The sequence below is a fragment of the Phyllobates terribilis genome, unplaced genomic scaffold (assembly GCF_046119375.1).
Source record: "Phyllobates terribilis strain yellow unplaced genomic scaffold, ASM4611937v1 Scaffold_8__6_contigs__length_399053987, whole genome shotgun sequence".
In the NCBI taxonomy this organism is placed as follows: Eukaryota; Metazoa; Chordata; class Amphibia; order Anura; family Dendrobatidae; genus Phyllobates; species Phyllobates terribilis.
Genome location: NW_027362768.1, coordinates 249,284,257 through 249,303,932, shown reverse-complemented (window position 1 = coordinate 249,303,932; position 19,676 = coordinate 249,284,257). Strand labels below are relative to the sequence as shown.

Below are 19,676 nucleotides of genomic sequence, written 5' to 3'. Positions count from 1 at the left end.
TGATTGGGGGATGGAGGCTGCGGTGTGTGACATGGGGAATGACTGGGGGATGGAGGCAGCGGTCTGTCACATGGGGAATGACTGGGGGATGGAGGCAGCGGTCTGTCACATGGGGAATGACTGGGGGGTGGAGGCAGCTGTGTGTGACATGGGGAATGACTGGGGGTGGAGGCAGCGGTCTGTCACATGGGGAATGACTGGGGGTGGAGGCAGCGGTCTGTCACATGGGGAATGACTGGGGGATGGAGGCTGCGGTGTGTGACATGGGGAATGACTGGGGGATGGAGGCAGCGGTCTGTCACATGGGGAATGACTGGGGGATGGAGGCAGCGGTCTGTCACATGGGGAATGACTGGGGGGTGGAGGCAGCTGTGTGTGACATGGGGAATGACTGGGGGTGGAGGCAGCGGTCTGTCACATGGGGAATGACTGGGGGTGGAGGCAGCAGTGTGTGACATGGGGAATGACTGGGGGTGGAGGCAGCAGTCTGTCACATGGGGAATGACTGGGGGTGGACTCAGCGGTCTGTCACATGGGGAATGACTGGGGGATGGAGGCTGCGGTGTGTGACATGGGGAATGACTGGGGGATGGAGGCAGCGGTCTGTCACATGGGGAATGACTGGGGGATGGAGGCAGCGGTCTGTCACATGGGGAATGACTGGGGGGTGGAGGCAGCTGTGTGTGACATGGGGAATGACTGGGGGTGGAGGCAGCGGTCTGTCACATGGGGAATGACTGGGGGTGGAGGCAGCAGTGTGTGACATGGGGAATGACTGGGGGTGGAGGCAGCGGTCTGTCACATGGGGAATGACTGGGGGATGGAGGCAGCGGTCTGTCACATGGGGAATGACTGGGGGGTGGAGGCAGCTGTGTGTGACATGGGGAATGACTGGGGGTGGAGGCAGCGGTCTGTCACATGGGGAATGACTGGGGGTGGAGGCAGCAGTCTGTCACATGGGGAATGACTGGGGGTGGAGGCAGCAGTCTGTCACATGGGGAATGACTGGGAGTGGAGGCAGCGATGTGCGACATAAGGAATGACTGGGGGTGGAGGCAGCGGTCTGTCACATGGGGAATGACTGGGGGTGGAGGCAGCGGTCTGTCACATGGGGAATGACTGGGGGGTGGAGGCAGCGGTCTGTCACATGGGGAATGACTGGGGGTGGAGGCAGCGGTCTGTCACATGGGGAATGACTGGGGGTGGAGGCAGCGGTCTGTCACATGGGGAATGACTGGGGGATGGAGGCTGCGGTGTGTGACATGGGGAATGACTGGGGGATGGAGGCAGCGGTCTGTCACATGGGGAATGACTGGGGGATGGAGGCAGCGGTCTGTCATATGGGGAATGACTGGGGGTGGAGGCAGCTGTGTGTGACATGGGGAATGACTGGGGGTTGAGGCAGCGATGTGCGACATAAGGAATGACTGGGGGTGGAGGCAGCGGTCTGTCACATGGGGAATGACTGGGGGTGGAGGCAGCGGTCTGTCACATGGGGAATGACTGGGGGGTGGAGGCAGCGGTCTGTCACATGGGGAATGACTGGGGGATGGAGGCAGCGGTCTGTCACATGGGGAATGACTGGGGGTGGAGGCAGCGGTCTGTCACATGGGGAATGACTGGGGGATGGAGGCTGCGGTGTGTGACATGGGGAATGACTGGGGGATGGAGGCAGCGGTCTGTCACATGGGGAATGACTGGGGGTGGAGGCAGCGGTCTGTCACATGGGGAATGACTGGGAGTGGAGGCAGCGATGTGCGACATAAGGAATGACTGGGGGTGGAGGCAGCGGTCTGTCACATGGGGAATGACTGGGGGTGGAGGCAGCGGTCTGTCACATGGGGAATGACTGGGGGGTGGAGGCAGCGGTCTGTCACATGGGGAATGACTGGGGGTGGAGGCAGCAGTCTGTCACATGGGGAATGACTGGGGATGGAGGCTGCGGTGTGTGACATGGGGAATGACTGGGGGATGGAGGCAGCGGTCTGTCATATGGGGAATGACTGGGGGTGGAGGCAGCGGTCTGTCATATGGGGAATGACTGGGGGTTGAGGCAGCGGTCTGTCACATGGGGAATGACTTGGGGTGGAGGCAGCGGTCTGTCACACAGGAACTATTTCATGCTGCTGATCACAGAATATTCTTATCACTGATCATTAGTGATGATGCTGCAGAGCTTTTGCTTTGTTTTCTTCTCTTTTTCACCACAGGAGGATCGGGCAGATCACTGCACCTGGAGGTCCCGCAAAGTAGGCAGATCCTCCACGGGGCGACCTGTACCCGCACAAAAATTCTTCTCACATGAGTAGTGAGGAACCAGGCGTCACCCCAGCTCATTATTTTCCTTACTCATTAGTTTAAGGCATAACCAGTAAGTGGCGTTTCCTGAAGCCACACTGCACCCCCATCTCATCTACATCATGGAGACGCCATCACATCCTCACTATGATATCAGTAGTAAGGTATCAGCAGTCCTTCGTCCGCCTGCATCGCTTATAATCTGAAGTATACACTAATTCTTCTGTGGTATTTTATTATGTAAAGTGAAAGAGCAATATGCAAATTACCAGTACCGCCGAAATGCATCATGGTATTAAACAAGCAAGACGGCGGTATAGCGTGGTGACGTAATTCCGCGGCGTTGGACCGCCCTTTTTCCTACACAGTTGCTGCTGGGAAGGTGCAGGTTGCAGGAGAAATATGGCCGACGTGTCGTTAGATGAACTGATTAGGAAAAGGGGCATGACGACGGCGGGAATGGGAACGTACAGCAGGTGAGCGAGTGCCGAGCCTGGGGTTTTGTGTGGTTAGCGCCGAGCGGCTCCGGGGCGGCGGCTGTGCCCTTCTGGTGGTGGCTATTCAGGCCCTTGTGTATAGCGCCATATTTTATGAGCTGCTGGTCGCCAGGACAAGGACAGTATCGCGCAGCTGTCTGCTGGGACGAGGCCGGGGCGCAGGGGACTTGTGATACGGAAGAGAAACGGGACCATGGCGCTGTACTGCGGATGTCAGCCCCGGCCGCGGGGAACCTGCCACCGGATAAGGGGGAGAACCTGCCCCCTGGGCCACTGGTTGAGGCTGGAGAGGGGAAACCTGCCCCCTGGGCCACTGGTTGAGGCTGGAGAGGGGGAGAACCTGCCCCCTGGGCCACTGGTTGAGGCTGGAGAGGGGAAACCTGGCCACTGGTTGAGGCTGGAGAGGGAGAACCTGCCCCCTGGGCCACTGGTTGAGGCTGGAGAGGGAGAACCTGCCCCCTGGGCCACTGGTTGAGGCTGGAGAGGGAGAACCTGCCCCCTGGGCCACTGGTTGAGGCTGGAGAGGGGGAAGCTGCCCCCTGGGCCACTGGTTGAGGCTGGAGAGGGGGAGAACCTGCCCACTGGTTGAGGCTGGAGAGGGGGAGAACCTGGGCCACTGGTTGAGGCTGGAGAGGGGAAACCTGGCCACTGGTTGAGGCTGGAGAGGGAGAACCTGCCCCCTGGGCCACTGGTTGAGGCTGGAGAGGGAGAACCTGCCCCCTGGGCCACTGGTTGAGGCTGGAGAGGGAGAACCTGCCCCCTGGGCCACTGGTTGAGGCTGGAGAGGGGGAACCTGCCCCCTGGGCCACTGGTTGAGGCTGGAGAGGGGGAACCTGCCCCCTGGGCCACTGGTTGAGGCTGGAGATCGGGAACCTGCCCCCTGGGCCACTGGTTGAGGCTGGAGAGGGAGAACCTGCCCCCTGGGCCACTGGTTGAGGCTGGAGAGGGGGAAGCTGCCCCCTGGGCCACTGGTTGAGGCTGGAGAGGGGGAGAACCTGCCCACTGGTTGAGGCTGGAGAGGGGGAGAACCTGCCCCCTGGGACACTGGTTGAGGCTGGAGACGGGGAACCTGCCCCCTGGCCCACTGGTTGAGGCTGGAGAGGGGGAACCTGCCCCCTGGGCCACTGGTTGAGGCTGGAGAGGGGGAACCTGCCCCCTGGGCCTCTGGTTAAGGGTGGAGAGGGGGAACCTACCCTCTGGGCCACTGGTTAAGGGTGGAGAAGGGGAACCTGTCCCCTGAGCCACTGGTTAAGGGTGGAGAAGGGGAACCTGTCCCCTGGGCCACTGGTTAAGGGTGGAGAAGGGGAACCTGCCCCCTGGGCCACTGGTTAAGGGTGGAGAGGGGGAACCTCGGCCACTGGTTAAGGGTGGAGAGGGGGAACCTGGAACCTGGGCCACTGGTTGAGGCTGGAGAGGGGGAACCTGCCCCCTGGGCCACTGGTTGAGGCTGGAGAGGGGGAACCTGCCCCCTGGGCCACTGGTTGAGGCTGGAGAGGGGGAACCTGCCCCCTGGGCCACTGGTTAAGGGTGGAGAGGGGGAACCTACCCTCTGGGCCACTGGTTAAGGGTGGAGAAGGGGAACCTGCCCCCTGGGCCACTGGTTAAGGGTGGATCGTGGGAACCTCGGCCACTGGTTGAGGGTGGAGAGGGGGAACCTGGAACCTTGGCCACTGGTTGAGGGTGGAGAGGGGCAACCTGCCCCCTGGGCCACTGGTTGAGGCTGGAGAGGGAGAACCTGCCCCCTGGGCCACTGGTTGAGGCTGGAGAGGGAGAACCTGCCCCCTGGGCCACTGGTTGAGGCTGGAGAGGGAGAACCTGCCCCCTGGACCACTGGTTGAGGCTGGAGAGGGGGAACCTGCCCCCTGGGCCACTGGTTGAGGCTGGAGAGGGGGAACCTGCCCCCTGGGCCACTGGTTGAGGCTGGAGAGGGGGAACCTGCCCCCTGGGCCACTGGTTGAGGCTGGAGAGGGAGAACCTGCCCCCTGGGCCACTGGTTGAGGCTGGAGAGGGGGAAGCTGCCCCCTGGGCCACTGGTTGAGGCTGGAGAGGGGGAAGCTGCCCCCTGGGCCACTGGTTGAGGCTGGAGAGGGGGAAGCTGCCCCCTGGGCCACTGGTTGAGGCTGGAGAGGGGGAAGCTGCCCCCTGGGCCACTGGTTGAGGCTGGAGAGGGGGAAGCTGCCCCCTGGGCCACTGGTTGAGGCTGGAGAGGGGAAAGCTGCCCCCTGGGCCACTGGTTGAGGCTGGAGAGGGGGAGAACCTGCCCCCTGGCCCACTGGTTGAGGCTGGAGAGGGGGAGAACCTGCCCCCTGGGACACTGGTTGAGGCTGGAGACGGAGAACCTGCCCCCTGGGCCACTGGTTGAGGCTGGAGAGGGGGAACCTACTCTCTGGGCCACTGGTTAAGGGTGGAGAGGGGGAACCTACCCTCTGGGCCACTGGTTAAGGGTGGAGAAGGGGAACCTGAGCCACTGGTTAAGGGTGGAGAAGGGGAACCTGGCCACTGGTTAAGGGTGGATCGTGGGAACCTCGGCCACTGGTTAAGGGTGGAGAGGGGGAACCTGCCCCCTGGGCCACTGGTTGAGGCTGGAGAGGGGGAACCTGCCCCCTGGGCCACTGGTTGAGGCTGGAGAGGGGGAACCTGCCCCCTGGGCCACTGGTTGAGGCTGGAGAGGGGGAACCTGCCCCCTGGGCCACTGGTTAAGGGTGGAGAGGGGGAACCTACTCTCTGGGCCACTGGTTAAGAGTGGAGAGGGGGAACCTGCCCCCTGGGCCACTGGTTAAGGGTGGATCGTGGGAACCTCTGCCACTGGTTGAGGGTGGAGAGGGGGAACCTGCCCCCTGGGCCACTGGTTGAGGGTGGAGAGGGGGAACCTGGAACCTGGGCCACTGGTTGAGGGTGGAGAGGGGGAACCTGCCCCCTGGGCCACTGGTTGAGGGTGGAGAGGGGGAACCTGCCCCCTGGGCCACTGGTTGAGGGTGGAGAGGGGGAACCTGCCCCCTGGGCCACTGGTTGAGGGTGGAGAGGGGGAACCTGCCCCCTGGGCCACTGGTTGAGGGTGGAGAGGGGGAACCTGCCCCCTGGGCCACTGGTTGAGGGTGGAGAGGGGGAACCTGCCCCCTGGGCCACTGGTTGAGGGTGGAGAGGGGGAACCTGCCCCCTGGGCCACTGGTTGAGGGTGGAGAGGGGGAACCTGCCCCCTGGGCCACTGGTTGAGGGTGGAGAGGGGGAACCTGCCCCCTGGGCCACTGGTTGAGGGTGGAGAGGGGGAACCTGCCCCCTGGGCCACTGGTTGAGGGTGGAGAGGGGGAACCTGCCCCCTGGGCCACTGGTTGAGGGTGGAGAGGGGGAACCTGCCCCCTGGGCCACTGGTTGAGGGTGGAGAGGGGGAACCTGCCCCCTGGGCCACTGGTTGAGGGTGGAGAGGGGGAACCTGCCCCCTGGGCCACTGGTTGAGAGTGGAGAGGGGGAACCTGCCCCCTGGGCCACTGGTTGAGGGTGGAGGTGGGGGAACCTGCCTCCTGGGCCACTGGTTAAGGGTGTAGGGGGAGAACCTGCCCCCTGGGCCACTGGTTAAGGGTGGAGGTGGGGGAACCTGCCTCCTGGGTCACTGGTTAAGGGTGTAGGGGGAGAACCTGCCCCCTGGGCCACTGGTTAAGGGTGGAGAGGGGGAACCTGCCCCCTGGGCCACTGGTTAAGGGTGGAGAGGGGGAACCTGCCCCCTGTGCCGCTGGATGACGGTCTCGAGGTGGGAGTGAAACCTGGGATGCTGGTTAATTGTGGAGGGGGAGAAATTGCCCTCTGGGCCGCTGGTTAACGGTGGGGGTGTGTGAAACCTGGCCACTGGCTTGGAATGTGGAGAGCCTGATCTCTGAGCCCCCCCCCCTTGTGATGTGCTGATCTGACAGATTGTTGGTAGATTGTATATGGGACATGAACATAGATGGCTGAAACCATGAGTGAAACATATGGCATGTCAAGGTTGGTGTGAAGGGTCATGGATGTCTTGTTGGTCTGATTTTTACCAAAGACCCTAGGAGCGGGAGTGTTAGGTTCCCAGTACAAGAGCTTTGGAAACAGAGTACAAGTGTAGACCTCAATAATGAGGTAAAGTATTTGTGTGTTCTTTTCTATGGCTGTGATATTAAAGGGTTGTCCGGGCATCTAATACGATCCTGTCCTTAGAATTGGTCACCCGTATTGGATCAGTGATGGCCAGGTATAAACTTTGAGGAGAACATAACAAACAGCACAGCTCCATTCATTTGTGTATCGGCCGCTGCTGAGAACTGCACAAGAGTTATCTCTTGACTAGGAGCTGATCTGCAGCACTCGGCAGTTGCCACTGCATTGAATGCAGCTGAGCTCTTCATCGCATGTAATACAGGGCTTTGGAGTCTGAGTCTCAGAGTAGGTGTCCATGTTGGTGGAGTCAGTATAAAATGGACCGACTCCAACTCCTAAAATATATAATAAATTGGGTACAGTAGTTCAATGCAGTTTGTGGGAAATATTTTTTCATAAGAATTTGAGAATTCTTTGAAATGTCCTATAAATGTCTGTCCTATTCCTGATCTAAGGGCCTAGACTTTTAGCTGAGAAAAATGTGTCCTACCGTAAATGTATCACTTAAACATGAGCCATATATGAGGGAGTCGGAGGTTTGACTTACCGACTCCACAGCCTTGATGTATTCACAACCAGCCACTGCTGGAATAACAGCTTATTTTGTGGATGTGTTGGAATCCCACCGATTTGGATTTTAAGTGACGTTTGCACTGAAAGTTTATCGTGAACGAGCACTCTTTTTTTTAATATAATGCCATATAAATGTCTGCCAATCGGCCAATAAACAAGCAGAACACTTTAGTCTGGTGAAATGATTTTTAAGCTTCCTCTCATTGTTCTCAGCAGCACAACATCTTGTGTAAACCGGCCTGGAGCTGCTGAGGACAATGTCAGTCTATTGCCACTGAATGGTCTATCACAGATTGCTTTGAGTGTGTCGTTTAGCACAGTCTGCCTGTGTAAAGTCTTGTAAAGTATGCCAATTCGTTATTATTTACTGATCAGCTGTCATTTAGTGCCGCCCGTCGGTTGGTTGGTGGAGGTCACAAACCCTAAGTCGCCAATGTTGGATGTCCAGACAACCTGTTAAAGGATTCATTATACAGCCACAATGTGGATGTATGAGACCAAAAAGGAGTTGTCAATTTTCAGACCAAATTGACCTGTTTCCCCTTTAGTGAAGGAGCCAATTTTGACCTTGAAAACCAAGCCAAATTTTCCAATTTTTACCAGTGGCACTTAATAAGGTAATGACTCTGAAACGGTTCAACGGATCCCCCTGATTCTCAGATGTTTTTTCATGACATATTGTACTTCAAGATGGTGGACAAATTTGTTTGATATGACTTGCGTTTATTTGTGAAAAAAAGTAAAAAATTCACAATTTTCAAACTTTTAATTTTTTGCCCTTAAACCAGATAGTTATTTCCCACAAAATAGTTATTAAATAATATTTCACACATGTCTATTTTACATCAGCACAGTTTTTGAAACCTATTTTTCTTTTTGTTAGGAAGTTATAAGGGTTTATAGTTGATCAGCAATTTCTCATTTTTCCAGCAAAACTTACAAAACCATTTTTTTAGGGACCACATCACATTTGAAGTGACTTTGAGGGGCCTATATGACAGAAAATACCCAAAAGTGACACCATTCAAAAAACGGAACCTCTCAAGGTGCTCAAAACCACATTCAAGAAGTGTATTAACCATTCAGGTGCTTCACAGGAACTGAAGCAATGTGGAAGGAAAAATTAACATTTAACTTTTTTTTTCACACAAATTTTACTTTAGACCGAATGTTTGTTATTTTCACAAGGGCAGCAGGAGAAAATGGACTCCAAAATATGTTGTGCAATTTCTCTTGAGCACGTTGATACCTCATATATGGGGGAAAACTGCTGTTTGGGCGCACAGCAGGGCTCTGAAGGCAAGGAGCACTGTTTGACGTTTTGAACGCAAAATTGGCTGGAATAGACATCAGACGCCATGTTGCGTTTGGAGGGACCCTGATGTGCCTAAACAGTGGAAAACCCCCACAAGTGACCCCACTTTGGAAACTACACCCTTTAAGGATTTTATCCAGAGGTATAGTGAGCATTTTGAACCTATAGGTGCTACACAGAATTTGATAACATTAGGTCGTCATATTGAAAATTCTTTTTTTTTCACCAAAATCTCGCTTTAGTCTCAAATTTCATATTTTGTTACCCACTTTCTTACCAGGGTGTCGATACCCAACACGTAGTCAAAAAGTTCTGTTTTGACTAACGGCCAGTCTCAGAATGGAAGAGGCTCAATGTGAAATTTGGACCACAAATTTGGCTGTTACTGGAATAGGTTGTCATATTTGCAGAGCCTGTGTGGTTCAAGAGTAACAGAAATCCCCCATAAATATCTTTTTTTGTAAATTATACCCTCTAATGTATTTATCTAAGGAGGTAGTGAGTAGTTTGATACCACCATTTTTTTATGCAGTTAATGCAACACAAATTTGAAAATTTCTCATTTGTAATCACTTTTATGAATGTTTTTGTAAGTTCTGAGAAATACACCTCAAATTTTATTGCACTCGTTTTTCAGATGTTGAGAAATACATTCAATATGGCACCAATGTGCGCACTGGACACACGGCAGTGCCTATAGATGGTGTGCCATTTGGTCTTTAGGGTAAAATTGATGGCATTCCAGGACCCATTCAAACCTTAGTGAGACATTCAGCTACCAAACAAGAAAGTCCTTCTAGGAATTATTACAGTGGGACGCATGCCCCTAAAACACACTTGCTGATGTTAAAACTTGGTCTTGCTAACAAAACAGTTGTCCTGCAATTGCGTATATTATAGCAGGAAGAATAAACTGTACTGAAATGACGGGTAAAATGTAGAGGAAAATGCTGCCAACTATGTGGCGCACCTGAGTCTGTTCCAAAGATGAAAGAACACCATCAGGGCTAGAATGACAGGTTTATCTTTCAGAGACTGATTGTACAGCGGCCATTTAGCTCCATCATAACCTATATTAGGAAAACTACATAGAAAGAACTTTGACAGTGAGGGTGCTCAATGAGTGGTACAGGCTGCCACGAGAGGTGGTCAGTTTTCCTTCAATGGAAGTCTTCAAACAGAGGCTGGACAGACATCTGTGTGAGATGATTTAATGAATCCTGCATTAAGCAGGGGTTTTGATATGATGGCCCCGGACGTCCCCTCCAACACTAACATTTCATGATTCTATATGAAGCACAAATGTGCCAATAGACGTGGTACACCATATCAGGCTCCTGTCCTCCAAGCTAGGACCTGCTATGTGCACAAAACAACCAATCCCCTACAGAATCCTGAAAGTATTGTCTGGTACAGGAGGTTCGGCAAGAGCATCCCATAGTGTATAAGTACGGAACAGCCTCATTATTACAGATCCTGCCTGTATCACCAATATAAATAATATGTAAGTAATATAAATGGAAACAAAAGTTTTGTGTAGCAAATCAGTCGAACTAAGATGAATGGTGAAAAATGTTTGTGAGTAATCAAATCCTGGAATTGTCAGATGATCTGACTTTTCAAGAACATTTGTGGGGTCCACATTCTGGAGTATACAGACGTGTATGTGGACAAAAATTTGTCTGAATAGTAGTTTGGTATGTGAGTGATCAAGTAATGGAATTAATTGTGAAACTACGTAAAATGAGTTTTACTGAGAAAAATATTCTTTTTATTGCTTGTCCAATAAAAATTCCTCTCTACTGGGGCCCTTCTAAACAGGCTATGACACACTTTGGTCTTATTTACGTCAAATTAATAATGGGAAGTTGTGTGGTAGATTTTAGGCGGGGGGTGACACAAAGACCTGGTTGGGATGGGCATATAATAATACTAGGAATCACTCCTTCTACCATGCTTACTACAAACCCGGCATCTTGTTTTGGGTGGGAGTGGCAGTGACTAGGTGAATAAAATGTCGCTCTGATGGTCTTCGGACATCCTCTGACTCGAAGACTGCCTCCTGTGCCGTTGAGTCAAATAGGAGAGACACTACAGTTTTCTCCTGGAACTGGAGAAAAGTGAGTGCACTTTTTATAGAGGACGAAACTGTTGTAGGTAGCAATCTGGATGAGAGAGATTGCTACCTTTTTTTTTTTTTTTACACTAGGCCTTGGCCTTCAGCTTCACCAGGTATTGTTGAAGCACTTGGTCTGACAAGTCAACGCCTCTCAAATTTATTATAGTCTGTGATGCAGACCAGTTTTTCCTTGTCCCTGGTGGCGCCCCTATCTATGACTGTTACAGTGGTGTCCACATGCAGCGTGGTCAGCATGTAGACATCCTTCTTGTCATTCCACTTCACTGCAAGAAGTTGGTCACTTGCGAGTGAGAATGACGCCCCTTTCTCCAAATGTCTGGACACAAACTGTGACTTAAAACCTACTTGTTTGTTTAGGACAGTCCCACAGGCCCCTCTATATGCAGTGTGGAGGGATTTGTATAGGGGCATACTCATGTAGTAGTCTGTGTAAATGTGGTAACCTTGATGGAGAAAGGGCGTCATTAGCTTCCAGACAATTTTACCAGGGATGCCAATTGTCTGGCGGCAGTTTGGTGGGTTAATTTGGTGGTCCCTACCATCGTAAATTATGAAGGTGGATGTGTATGTAGCCTGTTGTGCTCTTGCACATTTTGTATAGCTTGACACCTTAATTTTAGGAATTGTCAGAATGACAAACGGCCCTTGAAACTCGTCAAGGACTCGTCGGTTGCAACATCTTGCTCAGGGGTGTATGAATTTAAAAATAAATCTTTTAAGAGGGAAATTAGGGGTCTCAATTTAATCAGGCAATCGTAGTTGGGGTCCGTTCTTGGGGGGGCTTGGAAATTGTCACTAAAATGAAGACATCTCAGTAGGGTTTCATAGCAGGCTCGGGACATGCCAGCTGCAAATACAGTGCTGCTTGTTTTTTTTTTGTTTTTTTACTAATCCCATGTTTAGGGTAATGTCTAATTTTTTTTTTATTCAGGGACATTTTTGGGGATCCAGGAACAGGAATGAAAGAATGTAGGTTTTGTGAAATGTATTGGCAGGCATATATAGGTGCGTCTCACAAAATTAGAATATCATCAAAAAGTTAATTTATTTCAGTTCTTCAATGCAAAAAATATAACTCATATTATATAGAGTCATTACAGAGTGATTTATTTCAAGTGTTTATTTCTGTTAATGTTGATGATTATGGCTTACAGCCAATGAAAACACAAAAGTCATTATCGCAGTAAATTAGAATACTTTATAACAAAAGCTTGACACATGTTTTTAAAATCCAAAATGTTGGCCTACTGAAATGTATGCTCAGTAAATGCACTCAATACTTGGTCGGGCTCCTTTTGCATCAATTACTGCATCAATGTGGCGTGGCATGGAGGCGATCAGCCTGTGGCACTGCTGAGGTGTTATGGAAGCACAGGTTGCTTTGATAGCAGCCTTCAGCTCGTCTGCATTGTTGGGTCTGGTGTCTTTCATCTTCCTGTTGACAATACCTCATAGATCCTCTATGGCAGTGGTCCCCAACCTTTTTTGCACCAGGGACCGGCTTGAAGCAAGATCATTTTTCCATGGCGGGGCTTTGGTCATATGGGGGCGGGGTAATGGAGGGATTTGGAGTTTAGTGCATACTTATCATATAGTGTAGACCAGGTCCCCGCCAGGAGCTATGCCAGGAGCCCCACATAATGTGCTGTGCCAGGAGCCGCATCACTGAGGCCCCATCACGCCCTGCAGCAGGACAGGGCAGCTGTCCTGACAGCTGCTGTTCAACTGCATTTACTTCATCCCTGGGGCGGACACAGACTGTAGTGGGCCCCTGTGCAAGAAATTTTTGGGGGCCCCCCCCGCCCTTCATAAGGCAACAAAGTTATGTAAACATAACCCCCCCCATGTGCATCTCTCACCCCCTCATGTGCAGCTCACCCCCCATGTGCATCTCTCATCCACCCCCCATGTGCATCTCTCATCCACCCCCCATGTGCATCTCTCATCCACCCCCCATGTGCATCTCTCATCCACCCCCCATGTGCATCTCTCATCCACCCCCCATGTGCATCTCTCATCCACCCCCCATGTGCATCTCTCATCCACCCCCCATGTGCATCTCTCATCCACCCCCCATGTGCATCTCTCATCCACCCCCCATGTGCATCTCTCATCCACCCCCCATGTGCATCTCTCATCCACCCCCCATGTGCATCTCTCATCCACCCCCCATGTGCATCTCTCATCCACCCCCCATGTGCATCTCTCATCCACCCCCCATGTGCATCTCTCATCCACCCCCCATGTGCATCTCTCATCCACCCCCCATGTGCATCTCTCATCCACCCCCCATGTGCATCTCTCATCCACCCCCCATGTGCATCTCTCATCCACCCCCCATGTGCATCTCTCATCCACCCCCCATGTGCATCTCTCATCCACCCCCCATGTGCATCTCTCATCCACCCCCCATGTGCATCTCTCATCCACCCCCCATGTGCATCTCTCATCCACCCCCCATGTGCATCTCTCATCCACCCCCCCCATGTGCATCTCTCATCCCTCCCCTCCCCTCCATGTGCATCTCTCATCTCTCCCCTCCCCCCCATGTGCATCTCTCATCTCTCCCCTCCCCCCCATGTGCATCTCTCATCTCTCCCCTCCCCCCCATGTGCATCTCTCATCTCTCCCCTCCCCCCCATGTGCATCTCTCATCTCTCCCCTCCCCCCCATGTGCATCTCTCATCTCTCCCCTCCCCCCCATGTGCATCTCTCATCTCTCCCCTCCCCCCCATGTGCATCTCTCCCCTCCCCCCCATGTGCATCTCTCATCTCTCCCCTCCCCCCCATGTGCATCTCTCATCTCTCCCCTCCCCCCATGTGCATCTCTCATCTCTCCCCTCCCCCCCATGTGCATCTCTCATCTCTCCCCTCCCCCCCATGTGCATCTCTCATCTCTCCCCTCCCCCCCATGTGCATCTCTCATCTCTCCCCTCCCCCCCATGTGCATCTCTCATCTCTCCCCTCCCCCCCATGTGCATCTCTCATCTCTCCCCTCCCCCCCATGTGCATCTCTCATCTCTCCCCTCCCCCCCATGTGCATCTCTCATCTCTCCCCTCCCCCCCATGTGCATCTCTCATCTCTCCCCTCCCCCCCATGTGCATCTCTCATCTCTCCCCTCCCCCCCATGTGCATCTCTCATCTCTCCCCTCCCCCCCATGTGCATCTCCCATTCCCCCCACTCCTAGTTAATTGTATTTAAAAAAAAATAAAACTTGTTATACTTACCCCCATGCGATCCCTGCAGAATCCTGGCGCTCGTCCAAATCGCTGACACCAGGTTCTCCTGCCTTCCGGTCATGTGACGGCGCCGTCACATGACCGGAAGTCAGAGGAATTATGAGATGTCCTGGACCCGGCTCTTTGCATGGGGCCGGGGGCCCCATGAGGAGAGAGACGCACAAGAGGGGGGCTCCGAGGGGGCTCCTACCGGCCGGGCCCCATACTGGAGTCAGGGCAGTCATGCCCTGATGGCGTCCCTGCTGGAGGCTGGAGGGGCCCCCTCTCCCTCGGGGCCCCCGTTCAATGAACCGGCTGCACGGGCGGTAGTTCCGCCCCTGCTTCATCCTGCTTCAGGACCTGTGGTGACATCACAGTTATGTACCTTGATGTCATCACAGGTCCTCTACAGGTCTACCCTGCGGGAGTCTAGAACAGCGGGCAGCATCCACCCCACACAGTGTGCTCTGAGCCACCGCAGACCAGAGCACACTGTCAATGTTTAGTGATTGTCTGTGGCGGTGCCGCGGACCGGCTGAAAAACCCCAACGGCCCGGTCCTGTTCCGCGGACCGGCGGTTGGGGACCTCTGCTCTATGGGGTTAAGGTCAGGCGAGTTTGCTGGCCAGTCAACCACAGTGATACTGTTGTTTTTAAACCAGATATTTGTAGTTTTGGCAGTGTGGACAGGTGCCAAGTCCTGCTGGAGAATGAAATTTCCATCTCCAAAAAGCTTGTCGGCAGAGGGAAGCATGAAGTGCTCTAAAATTTCCTGATAGATGGCTGCGCTGACTTTGGTCTTGATAAAACACAGTGGACCTACACCAGCAGATGACATGGCTCCCCAAACCATCACTGATTGTGGAGACTTCACACTAGACCTCAAGCAGCTTGGATTGTGTGCCTCCCCACTCTTCCTCCAGACTCTGGGACCTTGATTTCCAAATGAAATGCAAAATTTACTTTCATCTGAAAACAACACCTTGGACCACTGAGCAACAGTCCAGGTCTTTTTCTCCTTGATCCAGGTAAGATGCTTCTGGCGTTCTCTATTGGTCATGAGTGGCTTGACGCAAGGAATGCGACACTTGTAGCCCATGGCCGGGATAGGTCTGTGTGCGGTGGCTCTTGAAGCAATGACTCAAACAGTAGTCCACTCCTTGTGAATCTCCCCCAAATGTTTGAATAGCCTTTTCTTAACAATCCTTTCAAGGCTGCGGTTATCCCGGTTGTTTGTGCACCTTTTTCTACCACACTTTTTCCTTCCACTCAACTTTCCATTAATATGCTTGGGTACAGCACTCTGTGAACAGCCAGCTTCTTTAGCAATGACTTTTTGTGGCTTACCCTCTTTGTGGAGTGTGTCAATGACTGCCTTCTGGACGTTTATCAAGTCAGCAGACTTCCCCCATGATTGTGGAGCCTACTGAAACAGACTAAGGAACTTTTTTAAATGCGTAGGAAGCCTTTGCAGGTGTTTTTGTTAATTATTCTAATTTACTGAGATAATGATTTTTGTGTTTTCATTGGCTGTAAGCCATAATCATCAACATTAAAAAAGTTTCACTTTTTGTATTGAAGAACTGAAATAAATTAACTGTTTGATGTTATTCTAATTTTGTGTGAAGCGCCTGTAAATTTTGTTTGTGGACCATTTCATCAAAGTCTGCTTCCCAAAACGTCACTCCTTCCCTTCCCTTCCAAGCCCTGCCATGTGCCCAAACAGTAGTTTTCCGCCACATCTAGAGTATCGTTGTATTCAAGAGAAATTGCACAACAATTATTAGGGTCCGTTTTCTCCCATTACCCTTGTGAAAAAAAAATAAAAAATTCCTTCCACTTTGCATTAATTCCTGTGATCAACCTGAAGGGTTAATAAACTTTTTGAATGTGGTTTTGAGGACTTTGAGAGGTGCAGGTTTTAGAATGGTGTAAAAAAAAAAAAGGTTTTGTAAATTTTGTTGGAAAAATGAGAAATCGCTGGTCAACTTTTAACCCTTCTAACTCCCTAAAGAAAAAAATGTTTCCAAAAATTGTGTTGATGTAAGGTAGACATATGGTAAATGTATGTTAACTATTTTGTGTGCTAAAACTCTGGTTTAAGGGCATAAAAAAATGAAAAGTTTGAAAATTGCCAAATTTACGATATTTTCACAAACTCAAGTCATATCGAACAAATTTTACCCCTATCATGGAGTACACGAGAAAACAGTCTCAGAATCAGTGGGATCCGTTGAAGCGTTTCAGTTATTACCTCATAAAGTGACAGTGGTCAGAATTGAGATAATTGCCCTGGTCAAGAAGGTGAAAACAGGCTTCGGGATGAAGAGGTTAAGATCTCCAACAATAACTTTGACATATCAAAAGGTGCAGTTACACTTTATTGGTTATCATGTTATACTGCTAGGTTTAATTTGCATGTTTCCTCCCTTTTCAGGATCAATAACAGAGGGGCTCTTGGAGGTATGAGATCCAGGATCCAGCCTACACCAATTAGCCGTATACCCACTACCAATTACCAGAGAGCGTTTGATGCTCGTCAGAAGATAGGTGTAACAGATGCGCGTCTGAAGCTAGGCATAAAAGATGCCCGTGAGAAATTGGTTGCCAAAGACGCACGTTTCCGTATAAAGGGTAAAGTGCAAGATGCTCGTGAGATGCTAAATTCTAGGAAGCAGCAGATCACTGTTGGAGGAAAACCGACCAAACTGATGGATGCTCGTGAGAAACTAAGTTTAAAGAGGAATGCACCTGCTGTAACGATCAACTCACCTGTGGCACAACATTCTTCACCCATAAACATTACCAAGACCATCCAAGTAAGTGGTGGCAAAGTAACAAAGGGAATCACTGTGCTCATTACACTTTCTTCAGGTTGCATGAATTTGGTTTCCTAATATTTTATAAAACCAAAATAGTTTGTAGTGTGTTTTTAGTTTTATCAATGGCATAATAGTCACTGCATTAGATCCAATGTGTTTTTCTGATAATCAATATTGATAACTTGTATCGTAGTTTATTATTAATATGCTGTCAATGGTTTGAATGAAGTAGAAATTACTTTTGGTTGTCTATAATCACTAATTAAATAAAACTTATAAATTTGCTCATGTTCAATGCATTCCTTTGTTTCCAGATTTCACAGCCAAAAGCAATTTCTTCAGGTCTAACGAACACTGTTAAAGGAATGCGAATAAACGTGGTTAACCATGAACCTGGGAAACCGGTAAGTATTGTCATCTTATCTGTCATTACAAGTTCTGCCACTAACGGAACCAATCTGAACACCGTAATAAAAAAAAGGCAGGCATACTTCATATAAAAATGGAGAACAGTGCACATCCAAGTCCTATCCAAAATAACAATCCATATTAAATATTATTGTGCAGACCAAACAAGACCAACATCCATGTAGGTCAAAACCATCTTAAAACTGACATGAATCCACAGTACAAGTAGCGGTTGTCCCAGCGGACCATACTATAGCTGCAGCAATTTTAGGATAAAAGTGTGACATCCTTAAGGATAATTTTGGTAAAAGGACCATAAAAACTTGGAACTTTTATTGCAGGCTCTGGCATGGGTTTAGTAGGAGCCAGAGCTGAGGGGAAGGTTATGTCCTGGAGAAGTGTTATTTTTGACACGAAGGCCTGGTTGGTACAATAAGTGAACATATGGACACATGTTATCCAAACTGGACATTCCCTTTAGTGGGGGTGGGGATGCAAGATAATGAACTATTAAATATTTGTTGTACTTGCCCCCTTATTAACTCACCAGTTTTAGACCTGAAATTTTCCTAACAAACAGGTGATCTGGGAAACCTGAGCCCAGGATTGGAGATACTGAAGCTGATTTGAACAATTGAAAGGGGTTCACATTTTGGGGGTCAGTCTGGTCTAAGTGTGTCGCCATTCTCCTACCTTCATGGAAACAAGCTTATTTATAGATTGAAAACCCTTTGCTATTTTTTATTTTAGAACTTTTACATATTTGTATGTCGCTTCATTTGCCTCTTGATATACACTTTGCTGGCAAGTGCTGTACATGGTTTTATTAAAACCTGAAACGTTAGTAAGTTTGGACCTTGAATCTATAGCCTTTCTGAGAGTGGTTGGCTAGCAGGGCACATTTTGTGGACTAATCACATTGTTTGGCGAGTGGTGGCGACGTGTTGCATACCTGAGCTATGTGGACTGCGTTGGTGGTTTATGCTCAATTTTCAGCCTGAGTGCAAGATGAAGTAATCGCGATGCAGTCTCACCCACGTCACGTGCCAAGGGTGACACCCAGTAAAAGCCCTGAAGTTGCCTAACATAACATACTAATGCATGATGCATCTAACGGAGAGCACGGCATAATAAAGCAAAGCTTAACGCAATAAATACAAATACTTAGCAGCCAGAGGTAAGAGTATCAATTGTGAGGTTAGTTCTAGGACCGGGATGTTCAGAAATCCCATGCATATCCCTGATGTTATGCCGCCTTGACTTTTTTTTTGTGTGTGTGTTCTCACTTTAATGTTCCAAGCATTAGCATGTTATTCCTGCACTATTAGGCAGCTTCAGGGTTGGCATTACTGGCTCCTTTTGCATATTAAATGCTTTGCTGTAGCTCTTATTTTCTTATATTGCACATCACATATGTGGGTATTGCCAGGAAAGTCTGGTTGACTGTTGTCCTTCTGTTTGTAGATGTTTTTAATTTATATGGATGTTTGTCTTGTTCTGTGTAATTGTATTTAATAAAGCTTGTTATACAGGGTGGGCCATTTATATGGATACACCTAAATAAAATGGGAATGATTGGTGATATCAACTTCCTGTTTGTGGCACATTAGTATATGGGAGGGGGAAAACTTTTCCAGATGGTGTTTTTTTTAGGTTACAGCAGATCTGTCATCAGAATTAATGGTACAAGCTGCATACAACGTTAATTAGATTTCTTGAGGCAGATGTACTTATTTTGAAAATCCTTGTCAATGTGAAATAACTAGGGTGTGAAACAATAAATCATGATCTGTGTTTTGATAATTTATTATGCTTGTTTAAAAACTCTGTTGAAAAATTTGAATAAAAAAAACCTTCTGATCTGTGCTTATATTTCTACCTCTTAAATGTGAAACTGATTCACATTCCTACATTCAGTATAATAGCTGGTTTGTCCATCAGCAGATTTCCTCTCTACAAGATATGGATGATGGTATTGATGACGACTTGGAACTTTCTCACATCCCCACCAAAAAGATGAAGATCACAGCTGCCAACACTGTGCAAAAAAGGGTAATTTTGACATTTAGGGCCTGATTTAATAGGACTGACTTTTGCACACTTGTCTTAACTTATTTATTTTACTCACTTACATAATTAATGAAAGGGAATCGGTCATCAGGCTTTTGCTAAGTAATCTGACAGCAGCATGATGTAGAGACCCTGATTCCAGCGCTGTATCACTTAGTTTACTTGGTCCAGCAGTTGACAGAATCACAGTTTTCTCTGTTTCAGAACTAGCA

General features: G+C 49.9%; 1 protein-coding gene and 1 non-coding gene across 5 annotated transcripts in view; one reads left to right on the top strand and one right to left on the bottom strand.

Annotated features, from left to right (window-relative positions):
* Positions 1-19,676, top strand: part of POLDIP3 (DNA polymerase delta interacting protein 3) — a 58,506-nt gene that overhangs the window by 26,241 nt on the left and 12,589 nt on the right. For 2 of the 4 annotated variants that reach the window (XM_073644128.1, XM_073644129.1), the window contains exons 2-5: positions 2,691-2,774; positions 16,602-16,983; positions 17,301-17,390; positions 19,336-19,446. In XM_073644128.1, coding sequence (XP_073500229.1) covers positions 2,701-2,774; positions 16,602-16,983; positions 17,301-17,390; positions 19,336-19,446 — 657 coding nt within the window. In that variant the 5' untranslated portion in view covers positions 2,691-2,700. Of the gene's footprint in view, positions 1-2,611; positions 2,775-16,601; positions 16,984-17,300; positions 17,391-19,335; positions 19,447-19,676 lie in introns of those variants that run through there. The other 2 variants (XM_073644127.1, XM_073644130.1) reach the window with 2 other exon arrangements.
* LOC141160468 (U12 minor spliceosomal RNA) lies at positions 2,217-2,366 on the bottom strand. The gene has a single exon (XR_012250227.1). It is a non-coding gene; the product is annotated as a U12 minor spliceosomal RNA (small nuclear RNA).